Genomic DNA, 21,697 nt, shown 5'->3' on the forward strand with positions numbered 1-21,697 from the left:
CAATAAAGATTATTCAAATAAGTCTTCAGCCAGGGCAAGCACAGTCTTTAGCTAAAGCTTATCACTGAAACAAATGACAGTGCTAGACAAGTAATTCTGACTTGAGCAGGGAACATATTTTGTTTGTAGGAATCAATGGCAAAAAAGTTTTATCTTCCAAAAGTGATTTTTTATAAATACAGAGCACTGTATGAATAATATCCTTTAATAATGTGGACTTAAGAAATGAGAACATACAATGAAATGTGCTGTAATTGCCTTCCCTGAAACAAGTGCAAAGCCTGTATGCCTAATCTCAACAGGGCCAGACTACTTAAATAAATGACAAAAGAATAAATACAATTTAGAGAGAAAATAATAATGTACACACTAGCAGAGTGGGAGTTTCTGAATCACAAGATATTTGACATGATTTTGTGGGCTCAGTTCTCACCCCCTTAATTTTTATGAAACAATCGTTCTGTTCGGCTGTCACAAGTGATGAGAACACTCAGCGGCCTTCTGGTAGAACTACCTCGCACCAGGGGAATTACAACACACTCCGTCATTCGCAACCACTCGCCTCGGCACTTGGTCTCAGTGCCGCCGGCATGGTATAAAAGCGTTTTTACTTATGAATGCTTTTATCACGCACACCACGGTCTCATAGCCGTTCCCCTTCTTCTCCCCAAGAACCATAAAATTCCACTCTGTTACTACAGGCCAGAGAAAGTGCCACAAAAGAAAAGGCTTAATACCGAAAACAAACAATGAAGTTAAAACCATATCCTATCAAATATTCCCCAATCGACTATTCATCTTGGTAATAGAGATGGAACCAGGGTAATGCACACAGGGCCTGAAGCGTGAGATTGAGGATTTCTCTGGCACAATGCATAATTCATGGCCCCGACCAGCAAAGTGTGTAAAATGAGAATTTCACAGCGCGGCAGGAGCAATGAAGGCAGGGAGAAGAGGCAGGCTAAATCGCATTTCACTGTGCAAATTTTATTTCTTAGCCTCCCTGCATTTACACTCCAGATTCACTGACAAACACAACACACTGCATTTACACTCCAGATTCACTGACAAACACAACACACCGCATTTACACTCCAGCTTCACTGACAAACACAACACACTGCATTTACACTCCAGCTTCACTGACAAACACAACATTTACACTCCAGCTTAACTGACAAACACAACACACAACATTTACACTCCAGCTTCACTGACAAACACAACACACCGCATTTACACTCCAGCTTCACTGACAAACACAACACACAACATTTACACTCCAGCTTCACTGACAAACACAAACCACTGCATTTACACTCCAGCTTCACTGACAAACACAACATTTACACTCCAGCTTCACTAACAAACACAACACACAACATTTACACTCCAGCTTCACTTACAAACACAAACCACTGCATTTACACTCCAGCTTCACAGCCAGACACAAACCACTACATTTACACTCCAGCTTCACTGACAAACACAACATTTACACTCCAGCTTCACTGACAAACACAACACACAGCATTCACACTCCAGCTTCACTGACAAACACAACACACAACATTTACACTCCAGCTTCACTGACAAACACAACACACTGCATTTACACTCCAGCTTCACTGACAAACACAACACACAACATTTACACTCCAGCTTCACTGACAAACACAAATCACTGCATTTACACTCCAGCTTCACTGACAAACACAACACACAACATTTACACTCCAGCTTCATTGACAAACACAACACACAACATTTACACTCCAGCTTAACTGACAAACACAACATTTACACTCCAGCTTCACTGGCAAACACAACACACAACATTTACACTCCAGCTTCACTGACAAACACAACACACTGCATTTACACTCCAGCTTCACTGACAAACACAACACACAACATTTACTCTCCAGCTTCACTGACAAACACAACACACAAGATTTACACTCCAGCTTCACTGACAAACACAACATTTACACTCCAGCTTAACTGACAAACACAACACACAACATTTACACTCCAGCTTCACTGACAAACACAACACACAACACTTACACTCCAGCTTCACTGACAAACACAACACACTGCATTTACACTCCAGCTTCACTGACAAACACAACACACAAAATTTACACTCCAGCTTAACTGACAAACACAACACACAACACTTACACTCCAGCTTCACTGACAAACACAACACACTGCATTTACACTCCAGCTTCACTGACAAACACAACACACTGCATTTACACTCCAGCTTCACTGACAAACACAACACACAACATTTACTCTCCAGCTTCACTGACAAACACAACACACAAGATTTACACTCCAGCTTCACTGACAAACACAACATTTACACTCCAGCTTAACTGACAAACACAACACACAACATTTACACTCCAGCTTCACTGACAAACACAACACACAACATTTACACTCCAGCTTCACTGACAAACACAACACACAACATTTACACTCCAGCTTAACTGACAAACACAACACAAAATTTACACTCCAGCTTAATTGACAAACACAACACAAAATTTACACTCCAGCTTAACTGACAAACACAACACACAACACTTACACTCCAGCTTCACTGACAAACACAACACACTGCATTTACACTCCAGCTTAACTGACAAACACAACACACTGACTGGGCTGTGGGCAGGAGGGGGTGGGAAGAGACAAATGAGAAACAAAGCTGGAGATTCTACACAAACTGCACTTCCTAAATGTGTGTTGTGTACAAGAATGCACATAACACAAGCGTTCAGCATTATTCATGTGGATTTTGGATATATGCATAAACACACACAAACACACATGTATACATGGACACACACGCAATATAAACATTTTATTAATAATAATAAAAACATCAACTGGGAGAATAAATACAGGAAAAGGTACCAAACCTCTTATATGGAGCTAAATGATAGTATTTTGGTACACTGTTATAAGTACATTGTTTATGCGTGGCACAAATTATATTACGCAGATGGGACTTCTAGCATGCTTTTAAAGCATTAGACTCAATGCCTAATAAGAGAGGAGTACTTTCATTTCAAGTAATGTCGTGTCCATGGAGGAAGGCAGCTCATTTTCTTTTAAGACTGAACTACTGCAGCTTCACATTTTAGATGAGATAATGAAATAAAAGATTTCAGACAGCCTTATAAAAGCACTGACCGAATGATGAGACAAAAGGAAATGTGTTCTTCCCAAGTAGATTAAGCCAACTGTACGGCGGAGAGAAAGAAACAACCAAAGATCAGGAATCTTAGTGCATCTTAAAATCTGCGCTGCCTATAAATGGATGTTCCATGCCTGCTTTCTTCGATAAAGGCTTTCATCTTCCTCCTAATGATTATTAACACAAGTGTGACAGAACCGCGGGAATTATCACACTCCATCGAAAGGGTATCTGTCACACATTTTTAAATATGGTACTGGAGCAATAAAAGGCAGATTAATTGAAGCAGAGCTACTCAAGTATTCCCTGTCAGGGAGCATCAGAGCTTGCGAATGAATAATCGCGAGGCCCCTCATTTAGCACACAGACCTAACACGAGCCGGCACTGACACTCTTCTGAGCCTGCTGTTAACCCCCATGCCAGGAACAATGTCACAGAAGGTCAACTGTTCACCAACTATTGACAGTTATTAATGGCAGCTGAAACAGGGGCATTCAACTTCAAACACGTGCTTCCAGAATGTTACCAGCTGGTTTATGCTCAATTTTTAAATAGAAATTTTCAAACATTACATTTTCAGAAGCCAAATTTGCATTGACCTTGCTCAACAATGTAATGAATTCAAACCACCCACAAGGTGTAGCCAAAGCGTTTATTGTTTTTCAGAATCCACAGCTGTCACGCAACATGGTCTATCTTTTAGTTAATTTAAGACCTGAAGCAATCAGAATCATGGCTTTTATAGCAATAAATAAACAAAAACAAAAATCCTATGATAATGAACATATTCTGTTGAGATGTTGAATGAGCTTTTATTTTAACCTGAAAACAGAAAGGTTCTTACACCGCTGGAAGATATGTCACAGAAGACCTTGTTTCTGACAACAAGGTGATTTACATAATATGTTTTTTTCACCAATTAACAGTTGTGGAAAACCAGCTCACTGTACAAAAGAGTTAATATGCATCCAGCCTGATGCTTGACACTGAACTGAATGTACCATAAGGAATTAATCATGGTTTGTATGAGCAGCTGTGCATGCGCAAGTTTAAGAGAAATACAAAACTGTTTCTCAGGTGGAGAAGTTAGCTTGCTAACATTATGTGGTCAGTTCAGACCAGGAAGAAAATAACACCAAGGTTCAAAAAGGTGTTGGTGTTGTATTGCTCTTTTATCAGAATAAATAAGCAACCTAGCAAGCTAAATATCGAACTTGGTTTTTTCTATTTGATAAAAGGCATGATGACAAATTGAGTTGCCAGATACCAACAGTAGGGATGGACAATGTGGAAATTCTAGGGCAATTTCATATAATGAAACTGAAATTTAACTATCTATATTACCTCTGCACCATTTTAAATTTTTGCACAAATACAAACTGCAACCATGCGTCCGTGTCCATGAAAGAGGTAGATGAGCACAGTAGATGAGCTCAGTTTCTGTATAGGTTTAGTTGCTGAGTTTTGCTGGTAGAAATGAAAATAAATCATAAATAAAAGAGGTTCAGATGACTATGATTAGACTGCCTTTAGAGCATGACACTTAATTTACAGGATCAGTGGCCCATCAAATGCGTCCCCTCTCGTGCTTGTACGTTGCATCAGCATATCTGGCCATCGTGTCAGCCATAATCTTAGCATCGGGCCGATAAGTTCACTTCAAGCTATTATTGGCCAATACCAATATGAATCTAATACAGGGTATGCTATGATGCGATCGTGCAACTGTAAGCACCACATTCACACCAAGAAATATTTGACCATTAAAAGCCCCATTAAAAGTTTTTCAGAGTTGCATTTCCCAAGCATGTACTGATCAAAATGATACCATTGCCAGTAAAAATAGCCTAACAGGAGGCTATTAATAGGCATTGTTCAGGCACAGACAGCAGGTGTTGTAGAAGTACCAGGATAAGACCCTGGCATGCCCCTACTGAAAGTGAGAAGGGGAAACAGCCCACACAGGTTCTGTAAAGACCAGCAGTTCTCACCTTGGACTTGGGTTTGGACTTGCGCTCCTTCTTCCGCTCGTTGCCCGAGTCAGACGCCGTGTCTTCTTCCGACTCTGAGCTGGACGCTGAGCTGGAGGAGCTGTCGGCCGAGGAGTCGGGCGGTGACTGTGAGGACTCGCTGCCGGCTTTGGGCTTGGCTCCTTTTTGCTTGTCGTTGCCGAAATCCCTGCAGGATGGGGAGAACACGTGGTGAGCCAGAGTGCAGCACCTTACTTCCTCTCAGCTCCACAATGGTCTCAGGGCTTCCAAGTGAACACACAAGACACTCAACCTTGGATATCAAAGTGGATGGGTTACAGCATTAAAAAAATAAAATAATAATCAGTCTCATAAATAGTTAGTAAAGTTGTCACAGAGTGTGTGTGGAAATATATTCAGCTCCAGCACCCTTAATAAAAATGAAGAAAAAAGGCTGCATATAATAAATAACACAGATAGTATTCATGTTATGTTCAAACATGTACTTCATTGTACGTCAAGAGCATCTGCTAAATGCCTTGTAATGCAATGTAAACAATATACTTTTATTTCAATACATTTACTCTCATGTATTTTATGAAGAAATTTCATTTTTTTCTGAAAACCAAAAGTGTCAAAATGATTGTCACCCCTAACAATTATTGTAAATAAAATCAAACAATGTGAAACAGGCAATACTATTTTACTGACAGTAGCTAAACTCAGACAAAAGGAAGTATATTGTGTCATTCCATCACTTCCTGTTTCACTAGAGCATAAAAATGAGGTAACAAGCATGCAAAATCCTTTTGTCAACCATCAGCATGGGAAAAGCCAAGGAGCTGTCAATTCAGAAGAGACAGGCGGTAATTGACCATCACAAATCTAGTAATAGGTACAGAAAATACATAAACAGTTAAACATACCACTTAGCACTGTAAGGGCAATAATATACAAATGAAAACATATGGAATGGTTGAAAACTTGTCATTGAAGAGGTCGCAAATGCACATTGTCCCAACAGATGGTGAGGGAAGCCATAAAGAATCCAAAGATCACAGTTTAAGAATTGCAGAGATTGGTTGCAAGTCTCAAAAATCTATACCAACAAACTCTTTGGAGGGGTGGCATGAAGACTTACTGAGCACAATAATAGCAGCTGTTGGCCATACACACCATCAACATGTTTGACAGCAAGAGAGGAATATATACAAGGAGAAGCACCTAATTCCTACAGTCAAATATGTAGGTGAGATATTGTTTTGCAAATGTTTTGCTGCCAGTGGCCCAGGAGCACTATTTAAGGCACAATAAATACAACAAAATACAAGCAACTTTGGGCAGAAAATCTGCTTGTCTTTGTTAGGAAGCTGAGACTTGGCCATAGCTGGATTGTCCAGCAGGACAATGACTGGCTCAATAATATATATTTATATCTGTTTTGGCAATAATTCTGGAGCTATATATACACACGCACATACAAACACACACATACATGTAAACTCATATAAGGTACTGTTTTGTAACAAAATTCCTGAACATTATGTGACTAGGCTAATACAAATATTGCCAATTTGCATGTTTTATTTTCTCACAAAGCAGAAAATATACTTTTAATCTAATTAAATCACAAATATCTAGTAAAAAAACTAAACCTAAAACAAAAAAAACACTCCAATTACTCTGAGCTAATGAATGAAGAAAATGGGAAAAGTGTATTTTCACTGAAAGCTAATCAGTTTCAGATGTGCTGAGTGCTTTCAAATGTAGTACACAGTTTGACCGAGTAAATGAATACGATTTAAGATCGTCAGACCGCTCTAAAGCCTGTGCATTTGTGTAACTGTAAAACAATATAAACATCTGCTTTAATGCAACAAACTAGCATTCCTGGGAAGCCAAGATCAAACCATTTTCATCTAATAGCAAGCCGCATCAGCGGGTTAATGAACAAGCAGAGAATCACTCTATGGGAAAGTTAAAAATAACTGCCATTTCTAACAGCTACAAAACCACAACCTCAAACCAACAAGTCTGACAGAACACTGAAGACGAATCTGTTTTGTTTGCAAAGTTAATTTAATATTCCATTATCAGAGTTTTTTTCCCCCATTTCAATTCTCCTACATAATGAATGTTTACCCTGCCTGCCTGGGATTTTCAGATGTTAAATTAATGAGGAGAATGCGATGGTAACTGGCTTTTTAACTTTGCGATGATGAAAAGCCAGTATTAATTTAGGCTACAGATTTCATTTGTTCCGAACAGGAAAAACAATATAAATCACTTTTTAAATCATTAAATCCTGACTTAAATGAACTAAGTCATAATTAGGGCATTATGCTGTGTTTGTTATGGAAGCGACAGGGTGAGGTGCTTTAATTACTGTCAGTAATGGAGGGTTCAGGGTGGTGGAAGGGGGTCCAGGTAATGCTGTCACAGCCATGCTTCAATGGGGGTCAGCTCAAATCCCCCCCCTCCAAAACATTCGCTAGCGGGCATTCGACTGCCCGCTAGCGGGGGGTGGGGGGGTGGGGGGGGTGTGTGTGTGTGCGTATGTGCGGGGGTCGGGGGGCACATGTGGTTTAAGCTAATGACTAAAATCCCACTTAGTGATAACACGGGCTGATAATGGCCAATCCAGAGCCATTAGCCACACTAACGTGTGGCAAATTACTTTAAGAATATTCCCTTTATTGCACCTTTAATGGAGGTAATCAGATTTCAGCAGTGTTGCCAGCCTGATAATGCAGGTAGGAGCAGGCGAGTGTGTCACCAAGTTGAAAAAATAACAGGCATTCATAACTTCATAACAGATGGAAATGAAGATTATCGATGCCACGTTGCATTGGTCACGTCATGCGGTTTAGAGGCCGGCCCCTGTGCTGGAGGGGACTCCATGTCTTAAACACACAGAGCGACCTCATTAAGACTCCGTGCCAATTAAGACGGCAAGTGAGGCTTGGACAGATGTTATTGCCTGGAGAAATGACATTACGTTTTGAACTTTTCTAATATATACTTATTGCAGGAAGAATGCAGAACAATCCGATTTACACCGAGTCATTGCAAATTAAGACAGGAAATAAAACTCAACAGTGATTCACTGACACTGGGAGGAAGGTGTCAAACTGATTCCTTCAGTAACATGAAATGAGAAGCACTTGATTTGTGCTTTAGAGCAGTGTGACAGAGGTGGACAGAGCAGGGGTTTGGAGTCCACCCCTGCTAAAAATGAGAGATGCAGGGTTTTACAGTAGGTGAGAAAGGCATATAGCAGGGGATTAGTGCCAGTCTCTTGATGCAGGGCTTTACAGTAGCGTGAGAAAGGCATATAGCAGGGGATTGGTACCGGTCTCTGGATGCAGGGTTTTACAGTAGTGTGAGAAAGGGATAGGGCAATGATTAGTACCGGTCTCTGGATGCAGGGTTTTACAGTAGTGTGAGAAAGGGATAGGGCAGTGATTAGTACCGGTCTCTGGATGCAGGGTTTTACAGTAGTGTGAGAAAGGGATAGGGCAGTGATTAGTACCAGTCTCTGGATGCAAGGTTTTACAGTAGTGTGAGAAAGGGATAGGGCAGTGATTAGTACCGGTCTCTGGATGCAGGGTTTTACAGTAGTGTGAGAAAGGGAGAAATGGGCGGTGATTAGTACCCGTCTCTGGATTTCAGGTTGGGCTTTTTTCTCTGGAGCCGTTTCTTCTTGATGGAGGTGGAGTGACTGGAGCTCTTCTCTGAGTCGTCACTGCTCCTGCTGCCTTTACTGCTCCTCTTCTCCTCACTTCCAGACTCCTCTACAGACAGACAGACGGACAGACCTCCACATTTATACTGCAGTTGTACTAAAAATGAAAGTTGTATATGCACCAATGTATATGAACATTAATATGTTTTGGCAAGCATACGTTGTGATGTTTTTAAACACACTAATCCTGAATCGATACACTACTAACACATTTCAGCGCACAGTACACTGTGTCATAATACAGCAAATTGGCTCTACAAACGTTTCAGATGTGATGAAACTGAGTTACTTGAAATAACTACCTAAATCTACTATGCAATGTTTATGTAACATGAATAGCAAGTTCCCACTTCAAAAAATGTAGTGTCAAAACCTTGATTGAGATTAATATGACAGATGTTTTGTCTTTGGATGGAGATAAGAAAAATTAGAAAATACTAACCCGCTATACTTATTGCCAAGATCAGACAATTGAGACTAAGTAATTGCCATTTGCAAAAATCCATCGAATTGAATGACAACCTAATGAAACAGTAATCAGTGGATCACAGCTGCCAACGAAAGAAATGTAATACCACATTCAAATCGCTTTTCACAGAAGACTGCAGCAGTCTGAATGACAGGAAGTTGGTAGAAAAATTATGTTTGTTTTAGCTATTCTTAGGTTGCTGATATGACATCATTGCTAATGAGGCAAAATAAAATTGAAACAAAATAATTTTGTAATGAAGTCAATAAATTCATGAATGCTTAAATCGCTGATCAGGTTCTCTTGTACGTGAACTGCATCTTGTAGTCACAGTGTGCTCACAGTTATGGCCGACAGCTTTTTGATCCCGTAAACGCAGCTCCTTAAATTGGTTTTCTTGCAGGTCAGCGGAGTAACAGGTCAGTTACACTTTGGCATTAAGAGTATATTTTAATTTACTTTGGGCACATACATCTCGGCCGAGTAGATAAACATGCTCTGCCCACATTAAAAAAGACAGCAGGGATCCCACAATAAACAGATTACTCAAGAAACAGATGAGAAAGTCTTGTGTTTGGGATTAGTATCATTTTAAATCCCAGTGAATAGGTACTGCCTGTATAAATAATGACAACAATAGTGAACTCATTTAGAATAAAAAGTTCCAGATCAATGTGGTTTTGATCCTGACTCAATGTAAGATATTCCAGCCATGCATATTCCACCCTTTCAGAACAGTGCAATCTGCAACGCTACACTGGATTGGAACATCATCTCTAGAGCAGTTTTCATAAGCTGAGACAACTGAATGTATATTAAGATCTGTTTGAAAGTTCAGTAAGTGTATCATTATTAATAGTGTAGATATCAGTGTCCACATGGCCCGGGGGGACGATAGCCCTCCTGTTGTCTTTCGCAGACAGCAGGCCCCACTGCAAGGCCTACCTGCACTGCTGCTGCTGCTGTCACTGCTGCTCTCCGCACTGCTGCTCTCCTCACTGCTGCTGCTCCCCGTGGTCGCCTCCTTCTCCTCCTCCTCCTCTCCAGAGTCCGAGTAGAACTTCTGGTCAGACTTTGTGGGCTTTGTCTTTCCGAGCTCGGGCGCCCACTCTTTGGCCTGCTCAGGAGAAAGAGCCAAACCCCAGTCAGTGTCAGCGGGAGACAACCAGAAGCAGGGCCTATTGAAGTGAATAACCTGCTTCAGGCTGTTGGAGCGTGTGTACAACACTATTTAATGTTTTCGGTCAACAAGGGCCAACAGACGGATACATACTTTGGATTAGTTGTTAGCCAGTTATTAATGAAGACCTATAATTTTAAAAAATCTTATAAATGTTTTTCCCATAGTAAACTGCAGCAAAGCTCTGAAATGGTGAGCTGCACCTAATTTCTTCAACATATGGCTTGGTGGACATCAGAAAAAACAGACTTCTCAAATCAAGTAAAGCAGCTCCGAAACAATATGGAAATTCATAGTAATGTATGCTAGCGGCGAAATAGAATGGCACAAACAACACATTGCCTGCATGCTCTCGGATACGACTGCGTGCTTACCCCACTGCCACAATCTTTCCACCACAGTAATCTCATTTTGATTGACATCAGCTCGACAATGAGCTAGACTCATGGATGCACCTGGCTACTGTATGCGGGCAATCATCACTGTACGTGGGTGTGCGCAACAGCTGAAACCTAGACAGACCCAGTTTGGAGGATGCGGATCGTTTTATTTTCATGCAAATTAAAAATACTAAAACTGTTCGCATTGGTATTAGGTACAAGTAAAAAAAAAATGTAGAATACAGATGGAAATAATGATGGTAGTAAATACCCGTAAGAAAGCTTTAGGCATCTTAAATTATATTTTTATACTTTTATACCTTCATTTTGAATAGCTTCCATAAGGAGGAAGTACAGACAAAGAATGTTGAAAAAACATTGGTAACAAAGGCAGATTGAATTTTGGTAAGAAAAGATATCATTTATTTATAGATATACAGTATATAGGGGATGTGCAATAAGGACCCGTGAGAATTCAGAAGGGAGTGGTGAGTTGTTGTTTATGACTTTAATGTATTTATATTGTACTGTGACGCCGAAAAACTTAATTTCACCTAATGTGGACAGTAAAGTGTATCATAATATTAATAATAACCCATTTTCATTCTGACCAATCACGACTCCTCTTTCCCGAACAGAACAGGCGTGTAACTGGCCGTCTGTGATTAAACCCCGCGCTCCAGGTGTGTCTGCCTGACCATGGTGCCACGGATCCTTACCGGCACGATCACCTCCACGTTCCTCACGGCCTGGTCAGGAGCCACCTCCGGCCAGTCCGACAGCTCCAGGTAGCCCGTGGCTTTGGAGTTGAGGGTGTGGGACAGAGTGCCCAGCTGGAAGCGATCCCTATCTGCTCCAGACAAGGGGAGAGGAAGAGCGTGATAAATAACGGGCGCAGTGTCACAAGGCCCAGTCTTAATCACAGCCACTGGTAATTGGCACTAAACGAGCTCAAATGTCACCGTATAAATACAAACTAAGGAGGCTCCTAATGGGTCAGAAAACTGATTTTAGCCCATAGATTACAATAATCTTCCACATAATGGTCAATAAAAAAGGTAATCAGTCAGTGTGTTTAGGTGTTGCTCTGAAATGTAGCTTCTGTAAAAATGACTGTACGGTGAATATTAAGAATGACAGCGCCGTTAAACAGTCCCCATACATGTCTCGGCAAAAACCCATTTGGAATTTTAATGTTTTTTCTCCTTCTCCTCCCTCAGCCGCAGAAAGGTGGGAATTAACATACCAATTTCTATATTTACTGTGAGCAGAGAAGAAGCTCACAGCTTGGTGACCTTCTTTCGCATTCCGGCAAGTGACGGCTTTTAAAATAGACCCCCCCCCCACTGTGTTTCAAAAGCGGGAAAACCTGCACGGCTCAATCTGAGAGGCAACCAACCTGCAATATTTTACCTGAAAGAAATATTCCGCACATAAAACTAAAGCAAAGACTTTTTTTTTTTTTTTTTAGGGAACGGGTTCATACTGTATGCGGACAGAATGGAAAACACTATGTAATGGGAAATGGAGGTATCAGACATTTTTCATTTAGCCGCCACACATTTCATATTACAATATCCAACAGGGACGGAGAAAGGCAGGAAGGGAAGCAGCGCGGCCACGGCTTTTAGTATCGACCATTAAAGCAAACACACACAGTAAAACTCATCAGTGACAGACGCATCAATCACAGGCCTTAACTCCTGTCTTAACCTCATTTACCCACCGGCATGCTTCTCATATTAAGGTCATTTCAGGATTAGCCCCCTCACTTACACTTTGAACGAGGCTGGACATGTGTGAACAAAGGTTTGAGGCACGTGCCGTTGTGAATGATAAAAGCACGATGACCTGGGCTATCCTGCATAACGGAATGCTGACATAATGGCAGCCTTGTTCGGCATGTAAAATGGCCGTGGGTCATGTACTGTGACGTGCGGCGGGGTTTGGGGGAGCGCCCAGCGGGGGGTCTTTACCTTTGAAGGCGGACTGCAGCACTGGCGCGGGCTTGGGGGCCAGCAGGATCCTGCGGGCGTACTTACTGAGAGCCCCGCTCTTCTCATTGGGCACGATCAGCTGGCGGATGAACCGGGTGCGGTCCCTGATGTCGTAGTTCTGATCGTACTTGCCCAGATTTAATATGTACTGTGTAAGCAATTTCGTCTGGGGAGAGATGGTAAAGAAAGAGAGGGATGAGGAGAGGGGGAGGGAGGGAGAGAGAGAGGGACAGACAGAGAGGGGGGGGGGTGGAGTTATTTATGATTATTGATAATTCTGAATAAACATATTTAAAGCGGTAATAAAAACAAATGGTTATGGGCAAACAAACGTGGCCCCAGCAGGGAATTATGTGAGCTCCAGAGCAGCGAATGGGATGGCCACGCCAGGACACATGTCCTCTCGGAGCGAGAGGGGGGGGGGGGGGGGGGCTGATCCGCGCGGAGAGGCAGCCGCGCGGCGGATTATTAAACCGTCGGGGCGGAAAGAGAGGCGTCATTAAAAAATAATCATATATGGCAAAGCCGCAGAAGCCTTCGCATGAGGATAATGAATATAGAAACACAACTAAAAACACTGCCCTCCAAACTTAATCAGAAAAATATGCGGGACATCAAAACATCAGCGGGTGTTAGAGGGGGGCGCTTCGTGGAGTCAGGGGGTGCCAGGGGGGGCTTTATGAAGAGATACTGCCCCCCCTCACACACACACACACGCACACACACACCTCCCTGTTACACGCCGCATCCCGCACCCCCTCTCCCCGCTCACACACTTTCGCCCTGAATTATGACCCATTATGGCCGGCCCATGAATCACCGGAGTGTATTACTGCAAATTATTTGCAGTGCATTTAGCTGTTACTTCCTCTCTCCCCGGGCTGGGCCGGAGATGCTGATGCCCTTTGCGGCAGCGGGATAAGTGACTTCACACCATCCCTCCTCCCGTTTATGGCCCGGGCTAATGCTCCACTTTTTACTGTGGAGGAAAATAAGAGTTACTGTCCAGAAGCCTCCGTCACCACTCCAGCGCATTACGGAGCGAAGATATAATGATGGGCTCGTTGAGGAGGTATCAGTCTCGTTATAAACCGGGCCGGCATTTACATTTATTTAAATGAGCTCGCCCATGAAGCAACCAATGAGATGCGGAACATTAAAGCAAAATTTTATAGAGCTGCATATTTAGCAGAACATTGCCCCCATCTACAGCACTCTCCCCGTGGCCTGACGGCCGGGGTCTTTCATTGCCCTTAAAATATCAAAATTTAATATGCGGCAGCTCGCTTTAAACGACAGAGGTAAGCCTTTTCCGCCCCTGCTATACGTTATATGAAATATATATTTGTAAATAAATCTCTACTGTATGTGCTGCAGGACCTGTTTTATGAAGCCATCTGTTTTACGCATTTAAGTTACACCATCAGAGCAGACATTCATCTACGGAGGGAAAACAAGCTTTGCGACTCATGCAGTCCATCTAGCACAGATAACATGCCTTGTTAAAGCTCGTATTTCATGGTTCAACGCCACCGGAAGGAGACCAGGACTGCACGGTACAGTAACGTAAGTGCGTGCGATGCAGCCGGGATACAAAAATGCCCTCCACCAGGGCTAGCAGATGCAAGCCGGTTCCTAATCTGCTCCAACGTTGATAAAATATCAAGCTCCTTCGTAAGATTAATTCCTCCATTTCATACGTGCTTTTACTTCATGCTTCTAAAAAATAAATCAAAACTGGGGTAAACAAATATAAGAAGGAAAACAACACATTATTTACATTCTATTTGACATTCTTAAATTAATTACTCAATAAAAGTCCATTTTGATTAGTGAAAGACAGAAATACTATAAAAGCATTTAAAAAATATAAGAGGAGACTAAACCTCATGGCTGCAAAAATTTCTGAAAATAAAACATTCAGTTTATATAAAAATGTTCTCCACTAACAGGCCTGTACAAATACACACACACACACACAGGTGTAAATGAGTACTTTCTACAGGCAGAAGTGGATTGAAAGGACGCATGGACGAATGTATTAAGTTAAAGTAAACCGCTGTGTGCTGTGGACAAAAGGTCTCTACCAAAACATCTTTCATCATCCCTCTCAGTGCTCAGCTGACTCAGAGGCACTTTTCGGCCTTGTGTTTCTCCAGAGTGGGTCATGTGACGCACTTAATCAGGGAAGCTCGACACATGCATCAGTTCTCCTGGAACAATAAAAATATCTTACCACTTATTCTGAGCTGGGCTGTTCAAAGACCACTATATCTCCGATGCAGTACTTTATGTGCTGTTCATAATTACTTTCATTTGTTCTTAAAAGTACAATTCCCCTTTTGCACAGGAACTTGAAAAAAAAACTACCCCTAAAACTCGACTTTCTGCCCTGAAATAAATACACATGCCTGAGTCACAATCCCTCCACTTAGCCATCTAATAACAGTAATAAAGATATCAGAGGGAGCATTTGTGATGGTGGTGGGGGTTAGGGCAGTTTGCTTAGAAGGCCTCCTGGGTGAGTCAATTGGATCTAAGTGATCTAAGTGCTTGTACTTACCATTTGTATAACACAGCAGACCTAAGAGACCAAAAGCTGGAGGGTTGCCAGAACCAAACACATAAAGGCATTGCAAATAATTATGGTCCTGAAAGCACCACGGTCCAAATGAAATTGCAGTAAAGAAAAGCAGTAAAACTGGGAAAGTAATTAGCTACTGTACGCGAGTGCATCAAGCGACATGTTGCTAAACAGTTGCGAGACCGGGCCTGAGCCGACCTGCTTGGAGTTGGTGAGGTACAGTTTGGCGGCCAGGTTGACGGTCTGGAGCTTGACCAGGTCTTCCTCGGATGTGAAGTTCTTGGCCATCTTTCTCAAGACGTCTGGGGCAATCTTTGGGACGCGCTCACAGTACTCTCCAATCAGCCACAGGATGCTGGCTCGGGCCATCGGCACCTGGGGGGACAAAACAGGGTTCCAGAGACACGAGTGCATGATGGAAGCCATCTAGAACAGAAAATATTCACCACAGAAAGTGTGAACAAAAAGTTTTTTAAGACCATGTTTTGAAAGGCCTGGATGTGTGCCTGGTATATTTGATTATTAGTAATTCTGATGCTATATGGATGAGAATGAAGTTACAAATGTGTTTGAGACAGTGAGTGGCAGAGGGAAGGTGTATGAGTATACTTAAGAGTAGGGAGGAAATGTAGTGAGTGAGAGTGGACAAATGAAAATTGAGTGAGTGAGCTGAGAGTAGGGAATAAGTAACTGAGTGAATGAGTGAAATGAAAATGAGTGAGTGAATGAGCGAAGTAAAAAGTGGTGAGCAGGAGTTCCTCACAGTAATGTTGTCGAAAAGCTTTGCCATGTGTTTGATGATTTCACTGTGTTGAGACGGCTGAGTTTGAAGAAGTTTCTTGATCACCACCACACTCTCTGCAACCACAGTCTCTGTGGAGGAAAGCAAACTCAATCTTTCAACAAACCCTAAACAGACATCAGTCAAGTCCAATTCAGCTGTGAATCATCCACTCTAACTTCATTAAGTTTCTCTACACATACATCATTTCACATTCTCTATTTTCCCAAAGTATTAACTTTACCATGGTCTTTCTGTAATTGAGTTATAAACTGGCTGTATAACTAATTGGCTGTACAACTGAACATACAGTAAAGGATAATTCCGAGAATGCACCACCTTTACACAATATTTAAGATAAGATCATTATATTTCTTGCCAATTTCAGGAAAACTATATTATACTAAAAATTGCACAATGAATTTATTGAGCATTAGCAAGCCTAACATTCTAACCAAAGGTGTTTTGTTTAATTAAGCAGGCTATTACAACAGAAAACCAAACAACCATGCAGATTAGCCGTAGCCTCAGCATTGCACTGGGTGTGTGTGTATCCTGCACAGATCCTTGTATCTACAGCTGACAATAAACAAGATGCCATTTAGTACAATAATAAACCATATTCCACTGGTGACAAGGAACACAAATTACTTCACAGCATTGGCAGCAGGAGAACGACACTGCTACAGAGAGGTCCTACTATCAAGTAATGATTCGGCAGTGAAAGAATAATCAGGACATTACTGGACTGATGGCAGGAGAAAATAAAGACTGCACACATCTGTATGAGTTTGCAAGGCCGTGTATTCACCGTCTCTGTTGGACAGCAGGAGAACCAGCCCGTTCAGGCAGGTGTCCGTGACTTCGGCGATGTTTGTCGCGCATCTCCCGATGGCCTGAATGGTGGCAGCGGCAAAGGCTTTGTCCTGGCTTTTCACGTACGTCTGGGGGCGGAAAGCCAATGACAGAAGTGGGGAAATGAGCAGGATGGCCCTGAGGGAACGCACGCCAATCCGGTACGCCAACCAGGGGGGACATCAGCACATTGGGAGCCAATACTTTAGCAGGAAATAACAAAGCATCTTAAAGTACTGTAAGCCAAGCATTTTTGAGGAGAAAGGGGACTTCCACTTGCCTGGAACTCACGCAGGATGGTGGAGATGTTAGCCTCATTGGCCAGGTTGGTCAGGATCTCCAGCTGAGAGAACGAGACAGGTCAGGAGAACAGCAGAGGAGCAACTCATCACTCAGTGCACATTTTATCAAACACGTTTCCCCCTGTACACATGCAGCAACAGCCAGGCGCTTAACATCCAAACACAGCCAGCAAATATGCAGCACAGGATACTGAGGGAACACACTGATAATGAAGCATGAAGCTGAGAAAAGGGCAAGCTTAGCTTCTCACTCCACGTCTTCACCCCCCTTTCATTCCACTTGTTTGAGGAAGAAGCACACTTCAACGGTGAGATTCTTCCTCAAATAAAATGCCTCTTACTCACTGAATACTTTCTGCAAACTGCATTCTCAACAAGAAAAATTGGGTTTATCGTCAGGTTTGCAATGTCTGATGATTTTCACTCTGTTGGACTGATCATATTCGGTGATACCATGTTGGACCAATTACTTCTGATTCAATAGTTTTTGATTAATTAACAGCTGACTAAAAGGACAACTTCATCACTGACTTCACTGATTACTCCACACTCAAACTCACAGCTATACAATGCTGGCGTGAACTTCATTTCATTTGCTTAATTTGCATTAATTAAAAAGTTAGATTAGTAGAGGGAGAGCACAGCCCAATTACCTTCAAGGTCTTGATATGAGTAGCATCTGTAGATCTGACATAGAAGCTCTTCAGGTAAGGCTCAAACATGCCCTGGAGGGAAACGCACATAATAATTATACTGAAAACAGCAGATCTCTAACATTTCAATCAAATCCTTCTGACCTTCAAACATTATAATGAGTTAAAAATGAATGCTTATATTGTTGTATAGAAACCCTTGTGAATCCCTCTCCCTTTTCTCTCACCTTTCTCTGGATGGACATGGTGGCAATGTTCTGTAACACCACATACTGCACCTCCCTGCGAGATCAGAAAACAAACCCACAAGGACAGAGTGCGTCAGATCACACCATATATCTGCACAAGAGATCCACACAGTACGTTAGGATCATACCATATATGTACATGAACAAGAGACCCACACAGTACAAACTCCATCCCCTCCCACTGTTCCCACACACTGTTACAGAGACTAAATTACTCTCAGACCCTCAGTCACGATGCTAACATTTCCCTAATGCTGTAAGACTCCATGCCTGTGCAAACTTCATTTAAGCTACAGACTCAGTGGCACTAATAACCTAATCATGTTATACACTAAGAGACTGCACTAAAATTTCTCTAACAGTTACATTATTAGAGAGCATACTAAACCCTCTCCAATACCATTATGGGCTCATTGACAGCATTAGCACTTCTCTTAACATTCTTCAACTCAATGACTGAACTAACCCCTTACCAACATTGTTACAGACTCAGTGACTAACCCCTTTCGAGTGCTGTTACAGACCCAATGACTAAACAAAATTATTTTACAGACTATAGTAACCCATCTCCAAAGCTGTTAGAGCCTCACAGTACTAGCCCCCATCTAACACTGTTACAAATTCAGTGATGAATCCTTCCACCTCTAAAACTAAGGCCTCTCTAATGTGGTTATAGACTTAGTGATAGCACTAAGCCCTCTCTAATGCGGTTATAGATTTAGTGATAGCACTAAGCCCTCTCTAATGCGGTTATAGATTTAGTGATAGCACTAAGCCCTCTCTAATGCGGTTATAGATTTAGTGATAGCACTAAGCCCTCTCTAATATGGTTATAGATTTAGTGATAGCACTAAGCCCTCTCTAATGTGGTTATGGATTTAATGATAGCACTAAGCCCTCTGTAACACGGTGACATATTCAGTGATAGCACTAAGCCCTCTGTAACACTGTTACAGATTCAGAGATAGCACTAAGCCCTCTGTAACACCGTTACAGATTCAGAGATAGCACTAAGTGATAGCACCATCTCCTCTGTAACACGGTGACAGATTCAGTGACTAACCGCGATGTAATTCTGCTAAAGCCTTCGTGAGAGTGCGAGCCTCACGCTAAGATGGTGGACCAGAGGGTGCCACACCGCAGTGTCAGGGGCGTACCTGTGGCTCCTCAGAAGCCGCACTAGGGACTTGGTTATGACGCTCACTTCATGCTTTGGGGCAAGGTGCCAGTACAGCTGGGCCACTGACATCACCACCTGCATGCCACAGAGGGGAGGAGGAGCATTTAGTGCATTTCTGAGGAATAATACATTCAGAGGAAATATGAACAACTGTGGCCACTGCCTTTCACATTCTCCTGTAGCAGTAGAGGGCATTGAGTAATCAGCTGTGTTTACCACAACTTCAAGGCCAAGAGAGAGTTTTTGACCCCCCATCTACAGGCTTAGTCAAGACAAAACGATTCCCCTCACAACATGAAAAAAAGTTCTTCATGGAGACCCGCAGAGTAAAATAGCCTATTTTTCAAACGCAGCACTAAGTACGCAGTAGTAAACTTGTAGACAGAACAAACCGTCACACCAAAATACAAATTGGTAATGAAAATAACAACTTTCAAAGCTTGAACAAGTACATGAAGATAAAGGGCTTATGTTTTTTTTCTCTGCTGGCCAGGATGTGGCATATCACATTTTAATCAACGTTTTCATGTAAAACACAATTTTGATCTCCAGCTGACAAAGGAAGAGAGACCTTGAGCCGCGTGGCTGATGGAAACCCAGAGGGTGATGGATAAAGTGCATTGCTTCCCCCGCCATAACCTTGAGGGGAGCATTTCCTGCGATACGCACAAAGCCACGTCTGCAAGCGCGCTTAGGTGGTGCTATCAAGGCTGCCTTGATTCTTCATACCAGGTTCAAGTACAGCACAGACTGTCAAAACCCAAATACACCGTTTGCCTCCAGTTATAAATTTCACACTTCTAATCCCAAATATTAAATCTTGCCCGGGGCGAGTGGGAGAAAAAGTGAAAGCCGTAAACCTTAAAGCGATTGCAGTAAAAATTAGGTGAGGTGATAAATTCTTCTGCCAGAGACGCATCTTCTTGAAATCCTGAGGAGGAATAGATTGGTAGTGCACACACAAGCCTGGAAAATAGGCGTGACACAATTTTCCATGCATTTTAAGATGCATGTATTGTCTAAAGATTGTTAGAGAACAATGTTTCTTCAGACCAAGCTACCTATTCCACCTCTCTGCTACAGTGCCACCCATTTTAAGTTTCAAAACGCGAAACGGAGAGGATAGAATAATTTCATATTAAACATAAGACAGCTATAACACAGACTGTCAATACACACCAGTACCTACTGTTAATTGTTTCTTCTCTATATAAGAGTAGACAGACTTTGAGGGCAGGCTCCCATCACTGGAGCAATATGACCCGTGTGTAGTGCATGTTACTAAGCAGTAGTCACGAATGATGCTTTTGTGTTCATACCAAAGCAAAAATTTCTTGGTGCTCTTTAGTACACTGAAGCGCAGAGAGCAGTGTCTTGTGCTCTTTTGTAGAAGAGTGGACAGTGTGCATGCTGCTGTTGTGTAACGGACAGACAGACAGACAGACAGACAGACAGACAGACAGACAGACAGACTCACAGCCGTGTTCCTGCTCTGCAGCAGAGGTTTGGTGTTTCTGAGGAGGAGCCGGTGGTCGGGGTCCATCACGTAGGGCCTGGACTCCTCCTTCTCTTTCTTCTCTTCGTCAGAGCCGTAGAAGGCCTTCTCGTTGTTCTCGTCAAAAATAGTATCCTGGAACACACACGCAGACACACACCATGACTACATCAACCGTGACCGGATAGGACTGAACGTGCAACCCAAAGCACAGCATGCATTCAAGCATCTTACCGAACATTTCCACTTGAAGTTTTCCCATTGCACAATCAAACATCATTTCTATTTCCCATAAACTTTATTAACATATTTCAACCTCTTGATAAAATGTCCATAGACAGACATAAAGGGCAACCGAACACAAACCAACGGTTCAAGGAATTAACCCTTACCAGTACAACACCAATTTATTATACAAGCACAGGTAAACAAACAAGCACAAGAAAGCTATTACTGATGGCCCCAAAGTAAATGGCAGTAATAAATTCCAGGAAATCAAACTAGAAATGATTTCCTCTGCTGCACAGTTACATTAAAAAGCCTTTTATACATCCTTTAGTGCAGCGGCAATGGCTTTCCTCCTTTAATCTGTATTCAGGATCTTGTGTCTGCAGCCTGCCATAATGATTCTGCTGAAAAT

General features: G+C 42.2%; 1 protein-coding gene across 1 annotated transcript in view; it reads right to left on the minus strand.

The window, feature by feature from the left end:
- ap3b1a (adaptor related protein complex 3 subunit beta 1a) overlaps positions 1-21,697 on the minus strand; it is an 83,616-nt gene that overhangs the window by 38,522 nt on the left and 23,397 nt on the right. The window contains exons 8-20 of the mRNA XM_061263157.1: positions 21,040-21,192; positions 19,540-19,637; positions 18,362-18,416; positions 18,135-18,206; positions 17,460-17,522; positions 17,136-17,268; positions 16,307-16,416; positions 15,742-15,918; positions 12,939-13,125; positions 11,682-11,812; positions 10,348-10,519; positions 8,844-8,982; positions 5,210-5,396 (exon numbers count right to left, since the gene is read on the minus strand). Of these exons, the coding sequence (XP_061119141.1) occupies positions 5,210-5,396; positions 8,844-8,982; positions 10,348-10,519; positions 11,682-11,812; positions 12,939-13,125; positions 15,742-15,918; positions 16,307-16,416; positions 17,136-17,268; positions 17,460-17,522; positions 18,135-18,206; positions 18,362-18,416; positions 19,540-19,637; positions 21,040-21,192 (1,677 nt within the window). The remainder of the gene's footprint in view (positions 1-5,209; positions 5,397-8,843; positions 8,983-10,347; positions 10,520-11,681; positions 11,813-12,938; positions 13,126-15,741; positions 15,919-16,306; positions 16,417-17,135; positions 17,269-17,459; positions 17,523-18,134; positions 18,207-18,361; positions 18,417-19,539; positions 19,638-21,039; positions 21,193-21,697) is intronic.

This window comes from Conger conger, chromosome 12, assembly GCF_963514075.1.
Source record: "Conger conger chromosome 12, fConCon1.1, whole genome shotgun sequence".
Lineage (NCBI taxonomy): Eukaryota > Metazoa > Chordata > Actinopteri > Anguilliformes > Congridae > Conger > Conger conger.